Genomic DNA, 19,275 nt, shown 5'->3' on the forward strand with positions numbered 1-19,275 from the left:
AGCGACTGTTAGTATACAAACACTAAAAGGTGAACTTACGTATGTCAGCGTTATAGACTTGGGGTTGCAGTAGTGTTGTGGAATACAGTTTTGGCGTGTACTAAGCTGTTTATTAGTCATTGATGTACTCACGTTCGTTGGGTGGCATGTAGCTGATTCTATACACAGGAAAAACAAAACTTTAGCACCTTGTTTATGATCAAGAACGTTACGCCATCTTGCTGTTCGCATGTGTCGTTAGAGATGTATCGCATGTTGCGAGATGGCTATGAAACCTGTAGCGGGAGTTACGACTCGACTGCTTTTGTTCCTTATTTATTCATCTGTGTGTGATGGGACTAAAAAAAAAATGGTTCAATTGGCTCTGAGCAATATGGGACTTAACATCTGAGGTCATCAGTCGCCTAGAACTTAGAACTACTTAAACCTAAGTAACCTAAGGACATCACATACATCCATGCCCGAGGCAGGAATAGAACTACGACCGTAGCGGTCGTGCGCTTCCAGACTGAAGCGCCTAGAACCGCTCGGTCACACTGGCCGACTGTATGATGTTGAAGTGGTTCTTTTGCGTGTGTGTACTTTCTGTTCTGTGTCCTTGGTCAGTTCTCTCAGAGCGGTAAAGAGGGTGTTGTTGCAAAGTGTTGTGTTTTCGTTTATTACATTTTTCCTTTCCACTATAGCCTTTCGTATTTAGTAATTTTCTTCTATTGTTATTTGTCGGTATAGACTGTTGCTGTGCTTCAGAATGTATAGATCGTTTTCGATATTAGTGGGGTTATGGTTTCTGTTCATTAGGTGTTCTGTGGAAGTTGAATGTGTGCTGTCACTCTTTAGAGCTCTCATGTGCTCTGCGTACCTCGTTCGGAAATTTCTGTTTCTTTGTCTTATGTATTGGGCCTGACAGGAGTTGCATGTCAGTTGATATATTGCAGCGTTATGGACATAAGTTTACAGAACTAAGACCACTCGAGAGACATCTAACTCTTTCCAATAATGGATACACAGTTTTGAAGCACAATGTTGATGTCCATGTATACACATAAGTGTATATAGGCACACAACATATTTACTCATACTGTGCTTCAAAACCATGTATCCACTTCTGGAAACGGTAACTTATCTTTCCATTTGTTTTAGTTTTGCAAACTTATATTCACAATTCGCCCCTTTGTAACATACTGTCGTAATCTTATGAGCACCAGAATTAACCTAAATCTGAAAAAAGAAAAAAGAACTGATGTAGACATATGAAGCACCTAAAGATGAGGGCGCAGGACGCGAAGTGCATCATGCATTGAATAAAATTGTGACTGTGACTCAAGGCGGTTGTTCTTTATTATACGAAAGAAATATTTAATTGCGCTATTGGGTAGTTCCCGTTATGTGTTACATTTTTTTAAGTAAAGCTTTTCCTGCTTAAGTTTGTAGATGAAATACTATTTGTATGAAGGTTTCCCAAAAGCAAATTATCTGCATAAAATAAATAAATAAATGTGTTTTCAGAATAGAATGAAAATCATGCGCCTTTTTTAGGGTCATTTTTAACAAAATCGAACCCCCGCCCCCTCTTTGACAAAATCCTGGCTGTTTCCTTCTGTGAGGGGGATTGCTTACCATTTTAAGACTTTTCAAAAGTGAATCTGAAAGTGAGACTCCTGTAGCTGTCATTTTGAAGACACAAGAACGGCCTACAGAGCAAGACAAACGTACGACGAATTGTAATCGAAAGTGTCAGAGCTATAGATGGAAACGTCAGGAAAATTTGATTTCGTGTCTCTTGGACAGCATCTAAATTGCGAGAAAGCTGTAAAGCAAGTGGATGGCTTTGACAAAGATTTTTAAGGTACTCTTTGTTTGAAATGTAAATAAATGGCGAATATCCGACCTCACAAAAACGTTTTACAATTAAGCATGAGAAAATTGGCTTCAAAGGTATCTGCTCAGTTGTACTTCGAGGACAAAATCAGTCTTGTTCCAGTCTTCATACCAAGTTAAACTTATACAGTGTCGGTGGTCGAATTCGGGTAGCACATGTGTCAGTTAAACACGCTGATAATTCAGGCACATTGGCCGACTTCTTCCTGGATAAACAGCATGTTCTGAGCCTCTGAAGAGAGACAGAGTATATGATAGCGAGAATATATCAAATTAAAAAAGTCAACGCAAATATTCTGAAAAGATATCAGTCTTAAACACGCTAAAAGTAGTGAAGGAAGGAAGTTTTTAATGGAAAGAAGTCACGTAGCTGCAGCATGTGCCACGCCACATTCATGAGAAAGGTATACGAAATAATAAAAGAATAGCTCAACAGAGTATTACCTTCATACAACGTGAGTAAATCAGAATCATTTCATCAAAACTTGCCGGAAAATGAGTGATAGTACCGGCGGTTTTGAACTTCCCACAGGAATAGGGTCTCAGATAATTATTTTGCGTGCTGGCTCTGCTTTCAACGTTTGTTCCTGGGGGTAAACTTGTATCTAGGTGCAAGAAAAACAGCAGATTCGGAAGTGAAGCTGTTACATTCAAGAAGTGGTTCACTGAACAGTTCTTGCCTTACCTTACTCTGAAGTCGATCATTATGATGGGCAATGACAGCAGTCATCCAGCTGCTACAAACACCAGGCGTCCGGATGTGGTACTCTGGTTTCAAAATGAAAATATTCCTCACAGAATAAGCCAGACCGATGACGAACTCCTCCACCTCGCTCATTTAAACACGTCACGTGAGAAAACGTACGAACTTGAATTATATGCTCGTGACTGTGGTAACAAGTTTTTCGTTTACTATCATACCATTGCCACTATAATCCGAACGGATTAATTTATGCACATCTTAAGGACTATGGGGCAGAAGAGAACATAACAGAGACTGAATCGTTCATGCAAGAAGAAATAGACATCTCCCGTTAAGCGTGGGCAGACTGTGTACGGCGAGTTGGAAAACCTCAAGAAGATGCCTTTGTTAGGGAAGTGGAGGTAGATACAGACCTTGAACCTGTTGACGTAAATTTACGGCCAGATTCTCTGGGCACACTCAGATAGCAGTGACGGTGGTATCTTGATGTACACTGTGGAACAATGTAAGGTAATAATAGTTCCTGGTTTTAAAGGATCATGGTTCAAAAACGCATTTGTTTGTCGAAATATCATCTACATTCATACAGGGTGACTTGTGGAATTTTTCTCATTTGGTTATTACGACGTTTAGCGCACCTCATTACGGTCTCAGTCATTTCTTGAGGAATCGGCTCTGCCCCTTCCACTATTACGGTTTCAACGCATCTGTATTATAGAGTAGCCATAAAAAGAGAAGCCACAGAAAAAAAATAGTTCAAATGGCTCTGAGCACTATGGGACTTAACATCTGAGGTCATCAGTCCCATAGAACTTAGAGCTACTTAAACCTAACTAACCTAAGGACATCACACACATCCATACCCGAGGCAGGATTCGAACCTGCGACCGCAGCAGTCGCACGGTTCCAGACTGTAGTGCCTCTAACCGCTCGGCCACTCCGGCCGGCGTCACACAAAAAGATTCAGGGCTGAAAGATAAGGTGATCTTGTCGACACTCCTTTGTGTCGGAAAAATATCGGGAGTTTTGTTTATTGACGAACCCATTCAGACTAAACATTGCCTGACATACGACATCCTGGTCAATTCTGTTCAGTAACGTTGAACAGAAATTGTGCCTGTACCACTTTTATCTCCCAATCGTAACTGTTGAGCCACTTGCAGCTCATAAGGGTGAAACTTTAAATCCTGTTTCATAATACTCTGCAAAGACATACGAGGGATTTGAAGTGATCTGGAATGGCGACGGGCAGATCGCTATGGGCTTCGTTGCAGAGCTGCACGAACTTGTTGGACATTTTATGGCGTGCATTCTGTCATTTCAGGTCACTTATGCTCCACACTGGTTACAGAACTCGTTCACGCTACTATTTTATCCACCTGCGTATTGTCCTGCTGTGTGGAACACGGAAATGGTGGTCTGTTTCAAGGCACTTCATGCACTGGACTGCTGCGACGCTCTGCACACGACAAATGTTTCAAATGGCCCTGAGCACTATGTGACTTAACATCTGACGCCAACAGACCCCTAGACTTAGAACTACTTAAACCTGCCCGAGGCAGGATTCGAACCTGCGACCGTAACAGCCGTGTGGTTCCGGACTGAAGCGCCTAGAACCGCTCGACCACAGCGGCCGGCTGCACACGACAAAACTAGTCCACTGCCTCAGTACACACCTGCGACGGCCATGTTCCATATTGAAGTAAAAATGTAAATGCCGTGTGGCCAGAGACTCCCGTCGTGTAGACCGTTCGCCTGGTGCAGATCTTTAGAGTTGACGGCACTTCGGCGACTTGCGCGTCGATGGGGGTGAAATGATGATGATAAGGACAACAGAACACCCAGTCCCTGAGCGGCGAAAATCTCCGACCCAGCCGGGAATCGAACCCGGGCCGTTAGGTATGACATTCCGTCGCGCTGACCACTCAGCTACTAGGAGCGGGCCATATTGAAGTGAATGGCATACTATGATAGTTCGCACAGTCCGCCCCAGTAGCTGAGTGGTCAGCGTGACGGATTGCCGTCCTCCGGGCCCGGGTTCGATTCCCGGCTGGGTCGGAGATTTTCTCCGCTCAGGGACTGGGTGTTGTGTTGTGTTCATCATCATTTCATCCCCATCCGGCGTGCAGGTCGCCCAATGTGGCGCCGAATGTAATAAGACCTGCGCCAAGGCGGCCGGACCTGCCCCGCGAGGGGCCTCCCGGCCAATGACGCCAAACGCTCATTTCCATTTCCATAGTTCGCACACAGACTCTGATAGAAATGATGATGGTATTGTGATGCAGAAAGTGTGACAAAGAAACGTAGTAACAGTTCTTGGTTTTAGAGACTCAGGGTTTAAAAGAATGGCTTTTTTTGTCGAAATGTCAACTGCCTGGATAGTATTTGATAACTTCCTAGCCTGTATTGACTGGGAATATGTATACTGAGAAGTATGCAGACATTCATTTGTTATAGCGACATAACTATAATTTATGACTTATTGCCCCAGGAGAAGCAGCTAGCTAATTAGTTAGCTGAGAACTTCTAGCTTTTACAGGTGTTTACTATGCTCTAATAACTCAGGAGAATGCGGTCGGGTTAATTCGTCAAAAACTCATATTTTGCATCATGTACCCCATGTTATTTTCAAGGGACGAATTGGAAAATGCCTTAAACTGACAGTGGAGGTTAGCTGTCTGTGCCGTTCGACGAACTTAACGGCCAGTAGTCTCTCAAGTTATTCGAAGAACATGGCTAGTTTGCTGCTTGTTGCGTAGATCATAAATGCGGTCTCTCACTGTAATGTGGCACGAGCTAGTTTACACGCATGACGCTCTTTGTGAGCGAAAACATGACAACATGCTGACCATTCGCATGAAAGTCCTTTGCATTGACTTTTGATACCTGTAATTCTTTTTTACGCGTACTGATTTACACATAAGTTCATTCAAATACAGCCTCACATACATTTTGAAAAAAAATCTGTCGATTAGGAGAAGTTATTAAGCAAGTGTGATGATTTCAGTTTATGTTTGAAGTTAATTTTGTGATCAGTTAGATTTTCAGTTAGATTCGTCACTTCAGTAGGTAAATTCCCATAGAGTTTTGTGGCTGCATACCCCTTTCATTCCGTGCCACATTAAGGATCATTGATGATTAGTGTAAATAAGTTCTCTTTCTATTATGTTACAGTTATTTTGGAATTGCAACTGGTCGTTGGAAAAAAACTTCAGACAGTATTAAATGTGCTGCAAAGCTGTGGAAAGTATGCATAACTCTTTAGTGAATTGTCTTCAAGAGGTTCTAGTATCGTTATTATGTGCTTCTGTGCGACATAGTTCTCCCTCTAAAAACAGTAACCAAAGTTTATCAAGCAATAACATATTAGTGAATGAAAGTAGAAAAAGTAAGTCAATTTTTGACATTTTCATCTCCAAAGGCTGCTATTATCCGTAACTTAAAGGTTTTAGAGATAGGGCGCTTAATATCTACTGTACAACTTGTGAAATCCAATGCAGGTTCTTATCAATAAGCGATTGTCTATTACATTTTTACTTATAACTCTGCCTAAGTATCACTAGAATGGAAAAATTCTAACGCATTTCAATGAATTTGTGGATAGAAAAGTTGTACTTGACATCTTCCCAAAGCTGCGTTAGCTGTTCTCATCTTCTAAGACGTGGAATGAGATTTATCTCATGTAGACGATTGATCGAAACCGGTTACAACATTTATTTCCTCATCACAGATGTGAAGGTGTAATAGATGTCAAACGAAACTGACTGTTGTACGCAGCAGCACTGTTTGGCACTGCGGACTTCATTTGCCGCCTCTCTGCCTCGATACTTACGCAAACTTCATCCCCTCCACACTTTCATATCGCTCTCCCTGTCGCCACAGATACGCCTTCCAACGTAATGAGCACCACTTATAATGCAGAACGTCTGTTATCACTGCATCAGAATCCTACTGGCCTGCTCTGGCGCAACAGACCTGCGAACGAAGAGTGTGAAAAATCTAAGACTCAAATCTGCTCCTGACATTTCTTACTTACAGCTAAAGGTTAGTAGCCAATTGTAAAACTCTTTCTAATTTTAACATTTACTACAGTAAAATGTAGCACTTCTTTATGTGCATTGTGTTTGTTTGTGGACTGCGATGTGAGTAATACCACTGGAAGAAGTCTCATGAAAGGGATGTTAAAAAAAGTGTCGCATATCCCTACAGGATGTATATTGGTCGAAACTAAGAGAAAGCTTCCTGTAATTATGTGTCCGGAAACCAATACCTGTTGCCATGTAGGCCAATCTGTCCTCTCATTGCCGTCTTTGTTACATAGAAGTGAAAACAACCATAGGCAGCATTTCTTCGCAGTGAATTACGCACTATCTCTATACAGGGTGGTCAGAAACAGTCTGGACGGCTTGTAAGGCTATTGCAGGCTAGGTTGTGCTGGGAAAGAATTGTTAAGAAAAAAATTGAAGCAGCCCGCCAGAGACAGTGTCGCCAAACGTGTTATTCGTTTGGTTTCCTAAGACCGAACAAGTGAGCGATACAAAAATTGGACTTGGGGCGGTAGTAAGGATCGAATCCAGACCAAAGGCTTAGGCAGTCTCGTGCGCTGTCATGTAGGCTACGAGAACAACTGAAATTAGTTGTATCCGGCGGGCCGATTGAATTTGCGCGCACAATGACCTGATTGGTTAACTTCAACGCTAATTAATTTGAAAACGGTGCAACGTATCGAATTTTTTCGTTGACAATTATTTCTCAGCTGAGCTTTCTCTGCAACACTCTTAAAAACATTTCAGACTATTTTTTGAGCTCCCCGTGTATAATAGGAAATTCCCTGATCGACTGATCATCATCCAGTCCAAAACCGCTAACGACAGACACTTGAAGCTTTGAGAGAGCGTTGACCTTTATGTTAGCATGTTAAGAATGGATTTTTCGAAATTCCACCCCTAGGGGGTGAAATGGGGAATGAAGGATTTTTGAAAATACACTATGTGATCAAAAGTATCTGGACACCTGACTGAAAATGACTTAAAAGTTCGTGGCGCCCTTCATTGGTAATGCTGGAATTCATTATGGTGCTGGCCCACCCTTATCCTTGATGACAGCTTCCACTCTCGCAGGCATACGTTCAGTCAGGTGCTGGAAGGTTTCTTAGGGAATGGCAGCCCATTCTTCACGTAGTGCTGCACTGAGGAGAGGTATTCATGTCGGTCGGTGAGGCCTGGCACGAAGTCGACGTTCCAAAACATTCCAAAGGTGTTCTACAGGATTCAGGTCAGGACTCTGGGCAGGCCAGTCCATTACAGAGATGTTATTGTGGTGTAACCACTCCGTCACAGGCTGTGCATTATGAACAGGCGCTCGAAAATGTTGAAAGATGCAATCGCTATCTCCTAATTACTCTTCAACAGTGGGAAGCAAGAAGATGCTTAAGACATCAATGTAGGCCTGTGCTGTGATAGTGCCACGCAAAACAACAAGAGGTGCAAGCCCCTTCCATGAAAAACACGACCACACCTTAACACCACCGCCTCCGAATTTTACTGTTGGCACTACACATGCCGATAGATGACGTTCGCCTGGCATTCGCCATACCTACACCGTGCCATCGGATTGCCACATTGTGTACCGTGATTAGTCACTACACACAACAAAATGTTTTATTATTCCAGTCTCTGATCACAAATGAATTCTTTAGACGATGACCGGTTTCAGTCTGTAATGACCATCTTCAGATCTTTTTTACACCATCTCCTAAAGTGATACGGCCATAATGGCATCGTCAAAACATATAATCAGCATAGCATCGTCACATAGATTTAAAATATGGTGTAGAATAGGCCACATCATATTTTAAATCTATGTGACGATGCTACGCTGATTATACACTCCTGGAAATTGAAATAAGAACACCGTGAATTCATTGTCCCAGGAAGGGGAAACTTTATTGACACATTCCTGGGGTCAGATACATCACATGATCACACTGACAGAACCACAGGCACATAGACACAGGCAACAGAGCATGCACAATGTCGGCACTAGTACAGTGTATATCCACCTTTCGCAGTAATGCAGGCTGCTATTCTCCCATGGAGACGATCGTAGAGATGCTGGATGTAGTCCTGTGGAACGGCTTGCCATGCCATTTCCACCTGGCGCCTCAGTTGGACCAGCGTTCGTGCTGGACGTGCAGACCGCGTGAGACGACGCTTCATCCAGTCCCAAACATGCTCAATGGGGGACAGATCCGGAGATCTTGCTGGCCAGGGTAGTTGACTTACACCTTCTAGAGCACGTTGGGTGGCACGGGATACATGCGGACGTGCATTGTCCTGTTGGAACAGCAAGTTCCCTTGCCGGTCTAGGAGTGGTAGAACGATGGGTTCGATGACGGTTTGGATGTACCGTGCACTATTCAGTGTCCCCTCGACGATCACCAGTGGTGTACGGCCAGTGTAGGAGATCGCTCCCCACACCATGATGCCGGGTGTTGGCCCTGTGTGCCTCGGTCGTATGCAGTCCTGATTGTGGCGCTCACCTGCACGGCGCCAAACACGCATACGACCATCATTGGCACCAAGGCAGAAGCGACTCTCATCGCTGAAGACGACACGTCTCCATTCGTCCCTCCATTCACGCCTGTCGCGACACCACTGGAGGCGGGCGGTACGATGTTGGGGCGTGAGTGGAAGACGGCCTAACGGTGTGCGGGACCGTAGCCCAGCTTCATGCAGACGGTTGCGAATGGTCCTCGCCGATACCCCAGGAGCAACAGTGACGCTAATTTGCTGGGAAGTGGCGGTGCGGTCCCCTACGGCACTGCGTAGGATCCTACGGTCTTGGCGTGCATCCGTGCGTCGCTGCGGTCCGGTCCCAGGTCGACGGGCACGTGCACCTTCCGCCGACCACTGGCGACAACATCGATGTACTGTGGAGACCTCACGCCCCACGTGTTGAGCAATTCGGCGGTACGTCCACCCGGCCTCCCGCATGCCCACTATACGCCCTCGCTCAAAGTCCGTCAACTGCACATACGGTTCACGTCCACGCTGTCGCGGCATGCTACCAGTGTTAAAGACTGCGATGGAGCTCCGTATGCCACGGCAAACTGGCTGACACTGACGGCGGCGGTGCACAAATGCTGCGCAGCTAGCGCCATTCGACGGCCAACACCGCGGTTTCTGGTGTGTCCGCTGTGCCGTGCGTGTGATCATTGCTTGTACAGCCCTCTCGCAGTGTCCGGAGCAAGTATGGTGGGTCTGACACACCGGTGTCAATGTGTTCTTTTTTCCATTGCCAGGAGTGTATTTATATGTTTTGACGATGCCATTTTGGCCGTATCACTTTAGGACATGGTGTAAAACAGATCTGAAGATGGTCATTACAGACTGAAACCGGTCATTGTCTAAAGAATTCATTTGTTATCAGAGACTGGAATAATAAAGCGTTTTACAGTATTGGATTACTGTTTGTACAAGCGATTATGTCGCAGTTGGTGAAACTGTACACAACGTTTTTCGAATGTTCAATCGTCCAATATTTACGCTCCTTACACCAAGCGAGGCGTCGTGTAGCATTTACCAGCGTGATGGGTGGCTTATGAGCAGCCGCTCGACCATGAGATCCAAGTTTTCTCACCTCCTGCCTAACTGTCAAAGTACCTGCAGTGGATCCTAGTGCAGTTTGGAATTCCTGTGTGATGGTCTGAATCGATGTCTGCCTATTACGCTTTACGACCTTCTTCAACTGTCGGCGGTCTCTTTCAGTCAACAGACGAGGTCGGCCTGTACGCTCTTGAGCTGTACGTGTCCCTTCACGTTTACACTACGCTATCACATCGGAAACAGTGGACCTAGGGACGTTTAGGGGTGTGGAAATCTCGAGTACAGACGTATGACACAAGTGACACCCAATCACCTGACCACGTTCGAAGTCTGTGAGTTTCGCGGAGCGCCCCATTCTGCTCTTTCACGATGTCTAATGATTACTGAGGTTGCTGATACGGAGTACCTGGCAGTAAGTGGCAGCACAATGCACCTAATATGAAAAACGTATATTTTTGTGTGTGTCCGAATACTTTTGATCACATTGTGTATGTCGCTGTTATGGAAATCTTGTAGCAAGAACTGCGAAAGTAGATATTTACTTTCTCGGTCAGAAATAAAAGAAAAAGCGTTTTTAGAATTCTTGGAATTTCAACCCATGAGGGGGTGAGATAGTGAGTGAAAAATAGTTTTTGAAAAGAAATCATTAGTAAAGAACTACTGCAGCATTTTTAAAGCTCCGTCTATGAAAATTTGTACTATGCGTCTCGGTTAGAAATAAAAATATACATGATTATGGAAATTCAATCCCTAATGGGATGAAATAGGACCTGGCTGATTCTTTGACTTATTATCGCCCGTCCCAAACCACGACGGATAGAAACTTGAAATTTAGAGAGGGTGTTAATCTTATACTGTAGGCACCGTTTAAGAAGTGTTTTTCGAAATTTCACCCCTAAGGGGATGAATCAATGGGTGAAAGATTTTTTGAAAATATATCGCTGTTAAGACAATTTTGAAGCTAGAACTACGGAAATTGGTATTTGGTTTTACACTTTTTGCGCAGTGTGTTCATTTATGTATGAGCAATGGGTGTAACAACACAAAAATTCGATTACATGAAAAAAAACTGTATGGGACATACAGTCGACGTGAGCGAAGCAGCGTGCGCAAGCTAGTGTCAAAGTATCTGGCTCCACTAGAATTGGGTCACGTGCATTAGACACGGTCCTGTAGCGTCTACACATTGTCAATGGTTTGGACATACTCTGATGGCTTTTAACGTCCCCACAGCGAGAAATCCAACGAATTCAGGACGATGAATGGGAAGGCCAAGCTACCATGCCTCCCTCGACCAATCCATCGCCCATGAAATGTAGCGTGTCAGAACGTGCCTCTGAACATAGGCCTAGGAGATGGCAGAACGAAATCTACGTCACATGCAAGCCGTCTTCCTTTCATTTCAGAGTCCTGAGGCGCCATATTGGCTTCCAGTTGAAGCCCATATGTACGTAGGCCGTTTCTGAGCGTCAGGAAATTGAGGATCTCTCAAAAACCCGTCGTTAAATGTATGATTCGACGTAATAAAACGACGATAAACGTCATATACGTTGTTAAGGAATTATTGTAACTTTCATATCGTACTATGAGAGTATGTATGCTGTTTGAAGGTAATGGCACGGATCCATCAGAAGCTCATTGTTCTTGCTACAATTTGTCATAATTAAATTTTAGTTAGTGACACAGCTATGATTAAAGCTCCCAGGAGATGGTAAGATGCTAGCAGTAGTGACTATTGTGTATTTGTGTATTAAACCAGGTCCTAGAAACGACGGAGAGGCTTCGCCCTGCCGCAGTCCTCAGTGGTTCACAACCCCACAACAGGCCACAGCAGTCCACCCACCCCACCACCGCCCCACACCGAACCCAAGGTTACTGTGCGGTTCGGCCCCCAGTGGACACCCCTCCCCCCTTCCCCCATGGCGATCCCCAAGCCTGGAAAAGGCACAACAAGATCTCGACCGATAAACCTGCTCTGTGGAGCATATTTTTGTCTCCAACAAAAGTTGTTTCTTATTACGTAACCTATCAATCCTAGACATTTGTTTTTGCGCCAGATGTCTAGGAATGATAGCTCACGTAATAGGGAACAACTTTTGATAGAGAAAAAATGTTTCCTGATGCTTCCCGGCGACGCTTGGCGTATTCAATATGATAGTGTTGCCTGTAAGTCAAACATCTGCGCCACGTGAAAGCAGATAGGCCGAGCTTCTAAAATATCTTTCTCCACTTAGAGACACTCATATTCAAGATATTCTCGTTAAAAGTCACTCTATCAATTTGCTGGGGTAGTTAGTGTACACATGGAGCACATTGTTAGTAGACTCTGCTAGTTCGGTGCAGTCTCGTCGCTCGAGGTCCAGTGAACTCAATAAAACGACACCTGGGTCAAAACTTATATCGAAAATTGGAGTACTTACAAATAAAAACAATATATCTGGCAGTTCTGTATGTGAACCGTCGTGCGTTACGCAGATATGTAGGACCTCGAGGTCGTCCTTGACGTCTTGAACAATACCTTCAAAAGAGTTTATCAACACTTTTAAGCAAATGTTCATTACTCTTGTGCCAACATCGAGCCACATGGGACTTGATTATTCCGCGTAATTAGTTGTCTGCCCTGTTAAGTCCGGGATTCCTGGTGGCCATTTCAATGGGAATGGAAATGCTGCTGAACCACGCCCAATCCATCGGTCTCGAAATTCTGCGTCAAGAAGCTCAAACACCTGAAGAGGAAAGGGTGCTGTAGCTCTATCCTGTTGTAATTTGAAGTAAAATAATGGAAGAAAACGGGCAAAATATGGACAGAGCAAAGGAGACAGGAACACAGCCTAAGAATGAAGAGGCTTTGGGAACAAAAAAATGGTTCAAATGGCTCTGAGCACTATGGGATTCAACATATTAAGTCATAAGTCCCCTAGAACTTAGAACTACTTAAACCTAACTAACCTAAGGACATCACACACATCCATGCCCGAGGCAGGATTCGAACCTGCGACCGTAGCAGTCCCGCGGTTCCGGACTGCAGCGCCAGAACCGCTAGACCGCCGCGGCCGGCGCTTTGGGAACAGAAAAAGAAGACGGAAACTAGAAAAACACATGTAACCACGTCTGTGACATGACCGAGTAAGAATATCCATTCACGTACGTTTCGAAAAATATGGTCCAAAGACATTCTGGCCCATGATCCGGGCTCCTTTCCAACTCTTTGATATAATAGGCATTTTTCTTAGACCAGGAAACTGCTTTCCTTCTGTGTGAACTGCCATATGTCCTACAGTCTAGGCTGAAGAGCCGTCCAAGTCTTTCCGGGACAAGCCCCCGTTTTTCACGTAAATGTCCTGGTGTCCCGAGAAAATCATCCGGGACTCATAATTGTACCGGTTTTTAGTCTAGAAACAAAATAGGTTTAATAATAGTTCCCAAATAATTAAATATTTGTGAAAAACCAATGTCCCAGAAGTAGGACGTTATAGAAATATATTTTCACAACATATACCGCATTTGGTTTAAATCGTTTTATTCACAAAGAAAGAGAAAGACATATGTTGGAAAGAAAAGCAGTTATTACCTATCCGCCGTCTCTAGCTTGCCAACCTTCCACATTATGGCCAGAGACAAGTAAAATCGAAACCAATGGAGGCATAAATGACCATCATTCAAACCATTTCTCCTAACGGGACTGCAGCCATGTGGAAGTAAATTTTGTGAAGAATGTGAGCAACGCTGCATTTGTTAGCGGTGCTTATGGAATATTGTTTGGCATGTTATGCATGCTTGTCCTGACAGCGGTTAAGGGTAGCGCATTGTTGGTAGATTTCACTTACTCAGTCACAAAGCTTCAAGTGTGTCGGGTCTGGAACAACTGAACAACGGTTCTGATTTATAAGTCGACGGAGGATCAACTCTGCGGACAAAATTACTATACTACTGTTAGTAGTGAGAGAGTGTGAATATTAAACTCAGAAAGTGTGGTGTCTGATGAAAATGCCCAAGCGGAAGTTTTCATCTAAAGAAGCGTTAAAGAAAGTATTTCCATTTTTTAAGGAAAGTGACGTAAATGATAAGGTTGGGTATCCGATATACAGATCGGTGTTTAGTGCAGGTCGCTACAGGAGGAGTGACATAAGAGATCACCTCCAAAAGAAGTACAAGGAAGCGCCATCGGGATCTACAAGTAGAAAGAAGATGAATTCGTTTTTTTAAGGATGCCTGATTTAAAACCGCCTGCTGAAGAAGGTATCTTTGCGTATCATGCCATCTGTCACAGCCATAACGTTTGATAAAATGACTATACCTTTTCTTTGATCAGTAAGGTTTTCGAATGACCGAAATATTGTTGTGCTAGAACTAAAAATGGAGCAATTGTTATTAATGTGTTTGCCTCCCATACTCTTACAGTAATAACTAATTAATTACTAAAACAAAGTATGTTTCTATAATGACTCATGCATCAAATCACAAAGCAATGAAAATGATTCGATTAGTGATTCGATATTACATTCGTGGTTTCGCTTAAAAGTAAAAATTTTGGATATTAGCGATGTTCCATACGAAACAGCTGATACACAAATTCAGTGTAATGAGAAAATTTTTCGTTTAATGGACGAAGTAAAAACATGAAAATACTAGCTTTGTAGGGCCCGACAGTAATAGAACACAGCATGTTTATCAAAAACTTCAAGCAAAATTAAATAAATCATTTAGGTTGTTGGCTGTGGGGCTTATGTTTTGCACTGCAATATTAAATCAGCAGCAGAATGTTTGCCAATTGGTGTTGAAGTGATTCTGTTCAAACTTTCCAAATATTTTGAAACATATACTGTTGGAACCCGCGCCTTGAAAGAATTCTGTGAGTTTATTAGCCTTGAATACAAGTCCCTGTTAAGTAACAGTCTGTTCTTCCTGCGTTGCAGAGGGCCCTGGATAGTTTTGAAGGAGTTCAGTCATACTTTTTGTCCTATGACAACTGCCCTCAAATTTTGGATTTCTTCTCTAACAGTCATTCGCCCTTATGATTGAGATTAGTAGCAGATAAATTAGAAGTTTTTGTTGCTACCATTAAACAAACTGAGAGTCAAAAATATCTCACTCACCGAAACTTCTGATTTAATTGACAATCTCACACAAAATTTAATTTCTAGAAACGTCGACAGATTCTTAAGAACCGCCTTTAAGGAAAATCTTTCCAAAATTTTTTGATGGCTGTGTGAATTACATAAAATACCGGACTTGAAGTCAGTGTTCAAACCTTCAGGTTATTTCTTGGATTTGTTGCAATAATCTACCCCACTGGACTAATGTTCAGGATTCACTTAGGTTCTTACTTCAATATGGTATTCTTCAGTCTGCTTTCAATGAGAACTCACTATTCGATAAGTTCTAACATGTTAAAAACATAATGGAAAAGCATATTAAAAATTGGGTGATAAAGAAGTGCTGCTTGAAGAAAGGGGGACTGCTATACTTAAAAAATGTGAAACTCTTTATGTTTCTGTGGGACATGTAGAGAAAATTATAAATTTAGCGTTATATCTGCCAGGTACAAATGCAGCAGTAGAAAGGGTTTCCAGTCTGATTAAAATCTACTGGCATGATGAAAAAGAAAGTGCTAGTTTTGATACAAGACAGCTATTGTTAGTGTGAATACTCATTTCAGTCTATCTTGCACAGAATTTTATGATTATCTTCGTTCTAACAAGTAACTGCTAGTATCAATTCATTCTTCTGGTAAATACAGCAAAGATAAATCTTAGGATGAAATGTATAATTTGTGTCTTATTACTGATTAGTATTATTGCATAGTTATTAGGATTAACAAATTGTACATATCTGAAATAGTGACTAAACATTGGAAAAAATATATCCGAGCTATTGCAATAAATAAGTATATATGGCCCTTTTTTATTTCCAAAGAAAAGAATTTTATTTATATGTAGTGTACCTACATTTTCCTTTCCATTTCACAATATGAAGATACATTCTTGCTACGGCTTTTTCAGCTGCTGCTTCATCGATTTCCTAGTATCGATTTCATAATAGCAGGGTAACTGACAAGAAATGTAAGCACATGTGAAGTAAGGAAATTAAGTATTGGGTATGAGCACAAGTGTCCCGGCTTTTTGTCTTTGAAATATGGTCAGCCTAGCACAGTCATCAGAGAGTAACAGTCATGAGCGAGACACAGCGTTTGGAAACTGAGTGAACAAACACGGCAGACTGCAAACTTCTGCTCCATGCCGTCGTCAGTTAATTATTACACAAACATCGGTACACATTCTTTCGTTTTCAAATATCATGCATTGTAGAACGCAGTTATTCAAGTTCAGCTGCTCTCTTCTCAACAACTTTTACATAATTCTTATCATACGAATCAATTTCTGATGAATCATCAGCTGAACATTTCTCTTCAGTGATGTGTGATAATTCAATCACCTGATAACTGGTGCTAAATTAGCTTATTATATCCCTTTCGTTTTTATTAATAAAATTATTTTCTGGGTCTATACGCAATAGTTATTTCAGTCTCCAGTTAAAGCTGACACCCACATGACACAAATTATTCGTCGACAGTGTAACGGTGTCTGCTTTACATCAGCCGCCGACCATCAGCCATGGGTTCACAGCTGAATTAATATAATCAGAACAATGTAATTTTGACTACAACGCTTTTCACCAGCTTCAAATGACGGATACGAATCAAACAACTACTTTTCTTCCACTTACACAAAGTGAAAGGGGGTACAGGGATTTATTGGACCACATGTACATAATGTGTGGAATGGGAAGAGTGTGGTGTGTGTGTTTGTGTGTGTGTGTGTGTGTGTGTGTGTGTGTGTGTGTGTGTGTGACCATTAGAGAGAGAGAGAGAGAGAGAGAGAGAGAGAGAGAGAGTTATGATTACAGCAGGTAGTTTGTTTTATTCACTACCCCCTTTTTCATTTTGCATATCTGCAAAATATAGAGCCATTTGCGTATGTGTGTTACCATGCAGTGTTTTATTCTGTCTACAGATTCGATTCAGAGGCAAGCTAACAACATGGAATCATCAAGTGATACACGAGTGCCGCCACCTTCATGGATAAATCGCGATTTCATAGAATCAGCTTTGAAGACTGCAGAACGAAAGAAAATTACCGTCGATTCCATAAACGTCAAGTACGCAAATCCTGAAGGAGTTGGCTATACAAGCCTGATGTTCAGACTCACTGCCTCTCTGAGATCTGAAAATAGTGAGGAGATACAGAAGAAAACCCTAATAGTGAAAACCACTCTTGAGTCAGGTGAACTGAAGGATCTAGTAGACAAAATGGATGTGTTCAAGTTCGAGGCAGAGATGCTACATGATGTTGTGCCACAGGTCCACGAGCAGTTGGTAGCGCTGGAGGGTGATGAGTTCCGGCCATTGGCAGCCAAGTGCTACCAATGGGGCCGGCAGCCCGCGGCTTTCCTCGTGCTGGAGGACCTATCAGCGGCCGGCTTCAGGTTGGCTCAGGGTGGCCAACCGCTAGACCTCCAACACTGCAGAGTCGCACTGCGGGCATATGCCCGACTCCATGCCTCTTCAGTCTACATGCTCAGCAAACAGCCGCAATACAAGGACACGTTCCGTTTTCACTTGTTCACAGACAAAGACGCTCTGCAATTTATGGGATCTCTATGTAAAAAGATAATGACAGCCCTAGCGAATGAGTTTGATAAATCTCCTGGCTACGAGCAATATGGAGAAAGATACAGGGCATTAGCTGACCGATTACTCGATGTTGCGAGTGAAAGAATGGAGCAGATCAGGAATCAAACAAAGCTTCTGGTATTGGCCCACGGTGACTGCTGGAAGAACAACATGATGTTTAAGTATGTGAATGGAGAAGTTTCAGAAGTCCGACTAGTTGATTTTCAGGTGAGAATGATGTTTCCTTGTTCAGTAATATCAGTGCTCATCTCACTAATCATATTTCGTAATTTATTTCTACAAATGTCTGGGCAGAACGTAACATAAACTATTTGGTTTAAGTTGTGACGAGAGTTGTTATCATCCTCAGTAACTTGCTGAATATGCTGTTGCCTATATGGATAGAATTAACTAAGTAGAGTCAGAATTTCTAGATTTTCGAAATGTTTCTTATTTAACACGGACCGACGCTTACTACAGCAAATTTGTCTGCATGGGAAAGGTATCTAGGGTTTCGACTGACTTAAAGCTTCTTGGCTTGCAGAATCATTATGTCATCCAGTATAGGGCCTCATCTGCCGGTGTGACATGACAGTAACTTATTGATATGCAGTATTTGATTATTCTTCTGCTTAATTCTTGGCAGTTTTGAGGAGAGTACAAGGTTTCATAACTAATGAAGACGGCCTCACATTATTTTGTTAGAAACGATCAGGCCCAGGTGTTCGTCCCATGGTCCAGTTTGACCGTTAGAGGTGAATCGCAATGGACACAAAGAAGTGACGTGGTTCCCCAGGGGACTGCAGTTTGCGAAAGTCGAGAGCGGTAACCCTTTGCTCCGTACTTTGACACTCTACACTCAGTCGCCAAATGTCAGCGGCTTTCTCCTTTGAAGGCAGTCTGCCCCTAAGCCACTGCAAGTCCCTAGTTTATCAATGAGCATGACGAATACACTTTCCTTCACGCTGATCTAGGAATGGGCTGTACTCAGTCAGCGTGAGAAAATTTGTAGCCTTTCATTCCAGATTTTGATTTCCAGTCACATGGGTCTTCCCCACCATTGTGTTTCAGCGCGAAGGGAACACGGCTAGCAAATGATACCAACCACTTGCATTTTAAGATGCCTTCTGGAAGCCAAAAATGGAAAATTTCTACAGGCTTCCACAGTATTCACGCATGCATGTAAAGTGAAATACTCGCTGGTCACTTTGCCAATGGCTCGGAGTCGCGTTTTCCGTGAAGTGGGAAGCTGGTTTTGATAAAGCGCAGTTGGAATCACGTTCGGGGTGATTTCATCTGGGACATCCGTTATCTGAGGTCGTTGGGGGCAGCCATTTTCTGTAGGCCAACTTGACCGTCGTTATCTGGTGCTGATTGACGCGTTTCGTCACATATTTGCTGACCTTGGAGAGTTT

At 42.9% G+C, this 19,275-nt stretch overlaps 1 protein-coding gene across 1 annotated transcript in view; it reads left to right on the plus strand.

The window, feature by feature from the left end:
- The first annotated feature begins 6,516 nt into the window (after positions 1-6,516).
- Positions 6,517-19,275, plus strand: part of LOC126145873 (uncharacterized) — a 51,533-nt gene continuing 38,774 nt past the window's right edge. Inside the window, exons 1-2 of the mRNA XM_049915587.1 lie at positions 6,517-6,625; positions 17,202-18,088. Coding sequence (XP_049771544.1) covers positions 17,228-18,088 — 861 coding nt within the window. The 5' untranslated portion in view covers positions 6,517-6,625; positions 17,202-17,227. The remainder of the gene's footprint in view (positions 6,626-17,201; positions 18,089-19,275) is intronic.

This window comes from Schistocerca cancellata, chromosome 2 (genome assembly GCF_023864275.1).
Source record: "Schistocerca cancellata isolate TAMUIC-IGC-003103 chromosome 2, iqSchCanc2.1, whole genome shotgun sequence".
Lineage (NCBI taxonomy): Eukaryota > Metazoa > Arthropoda > Insecta > Orthoptera > Acrididae > Schistocerca > Schistocerca cancellata.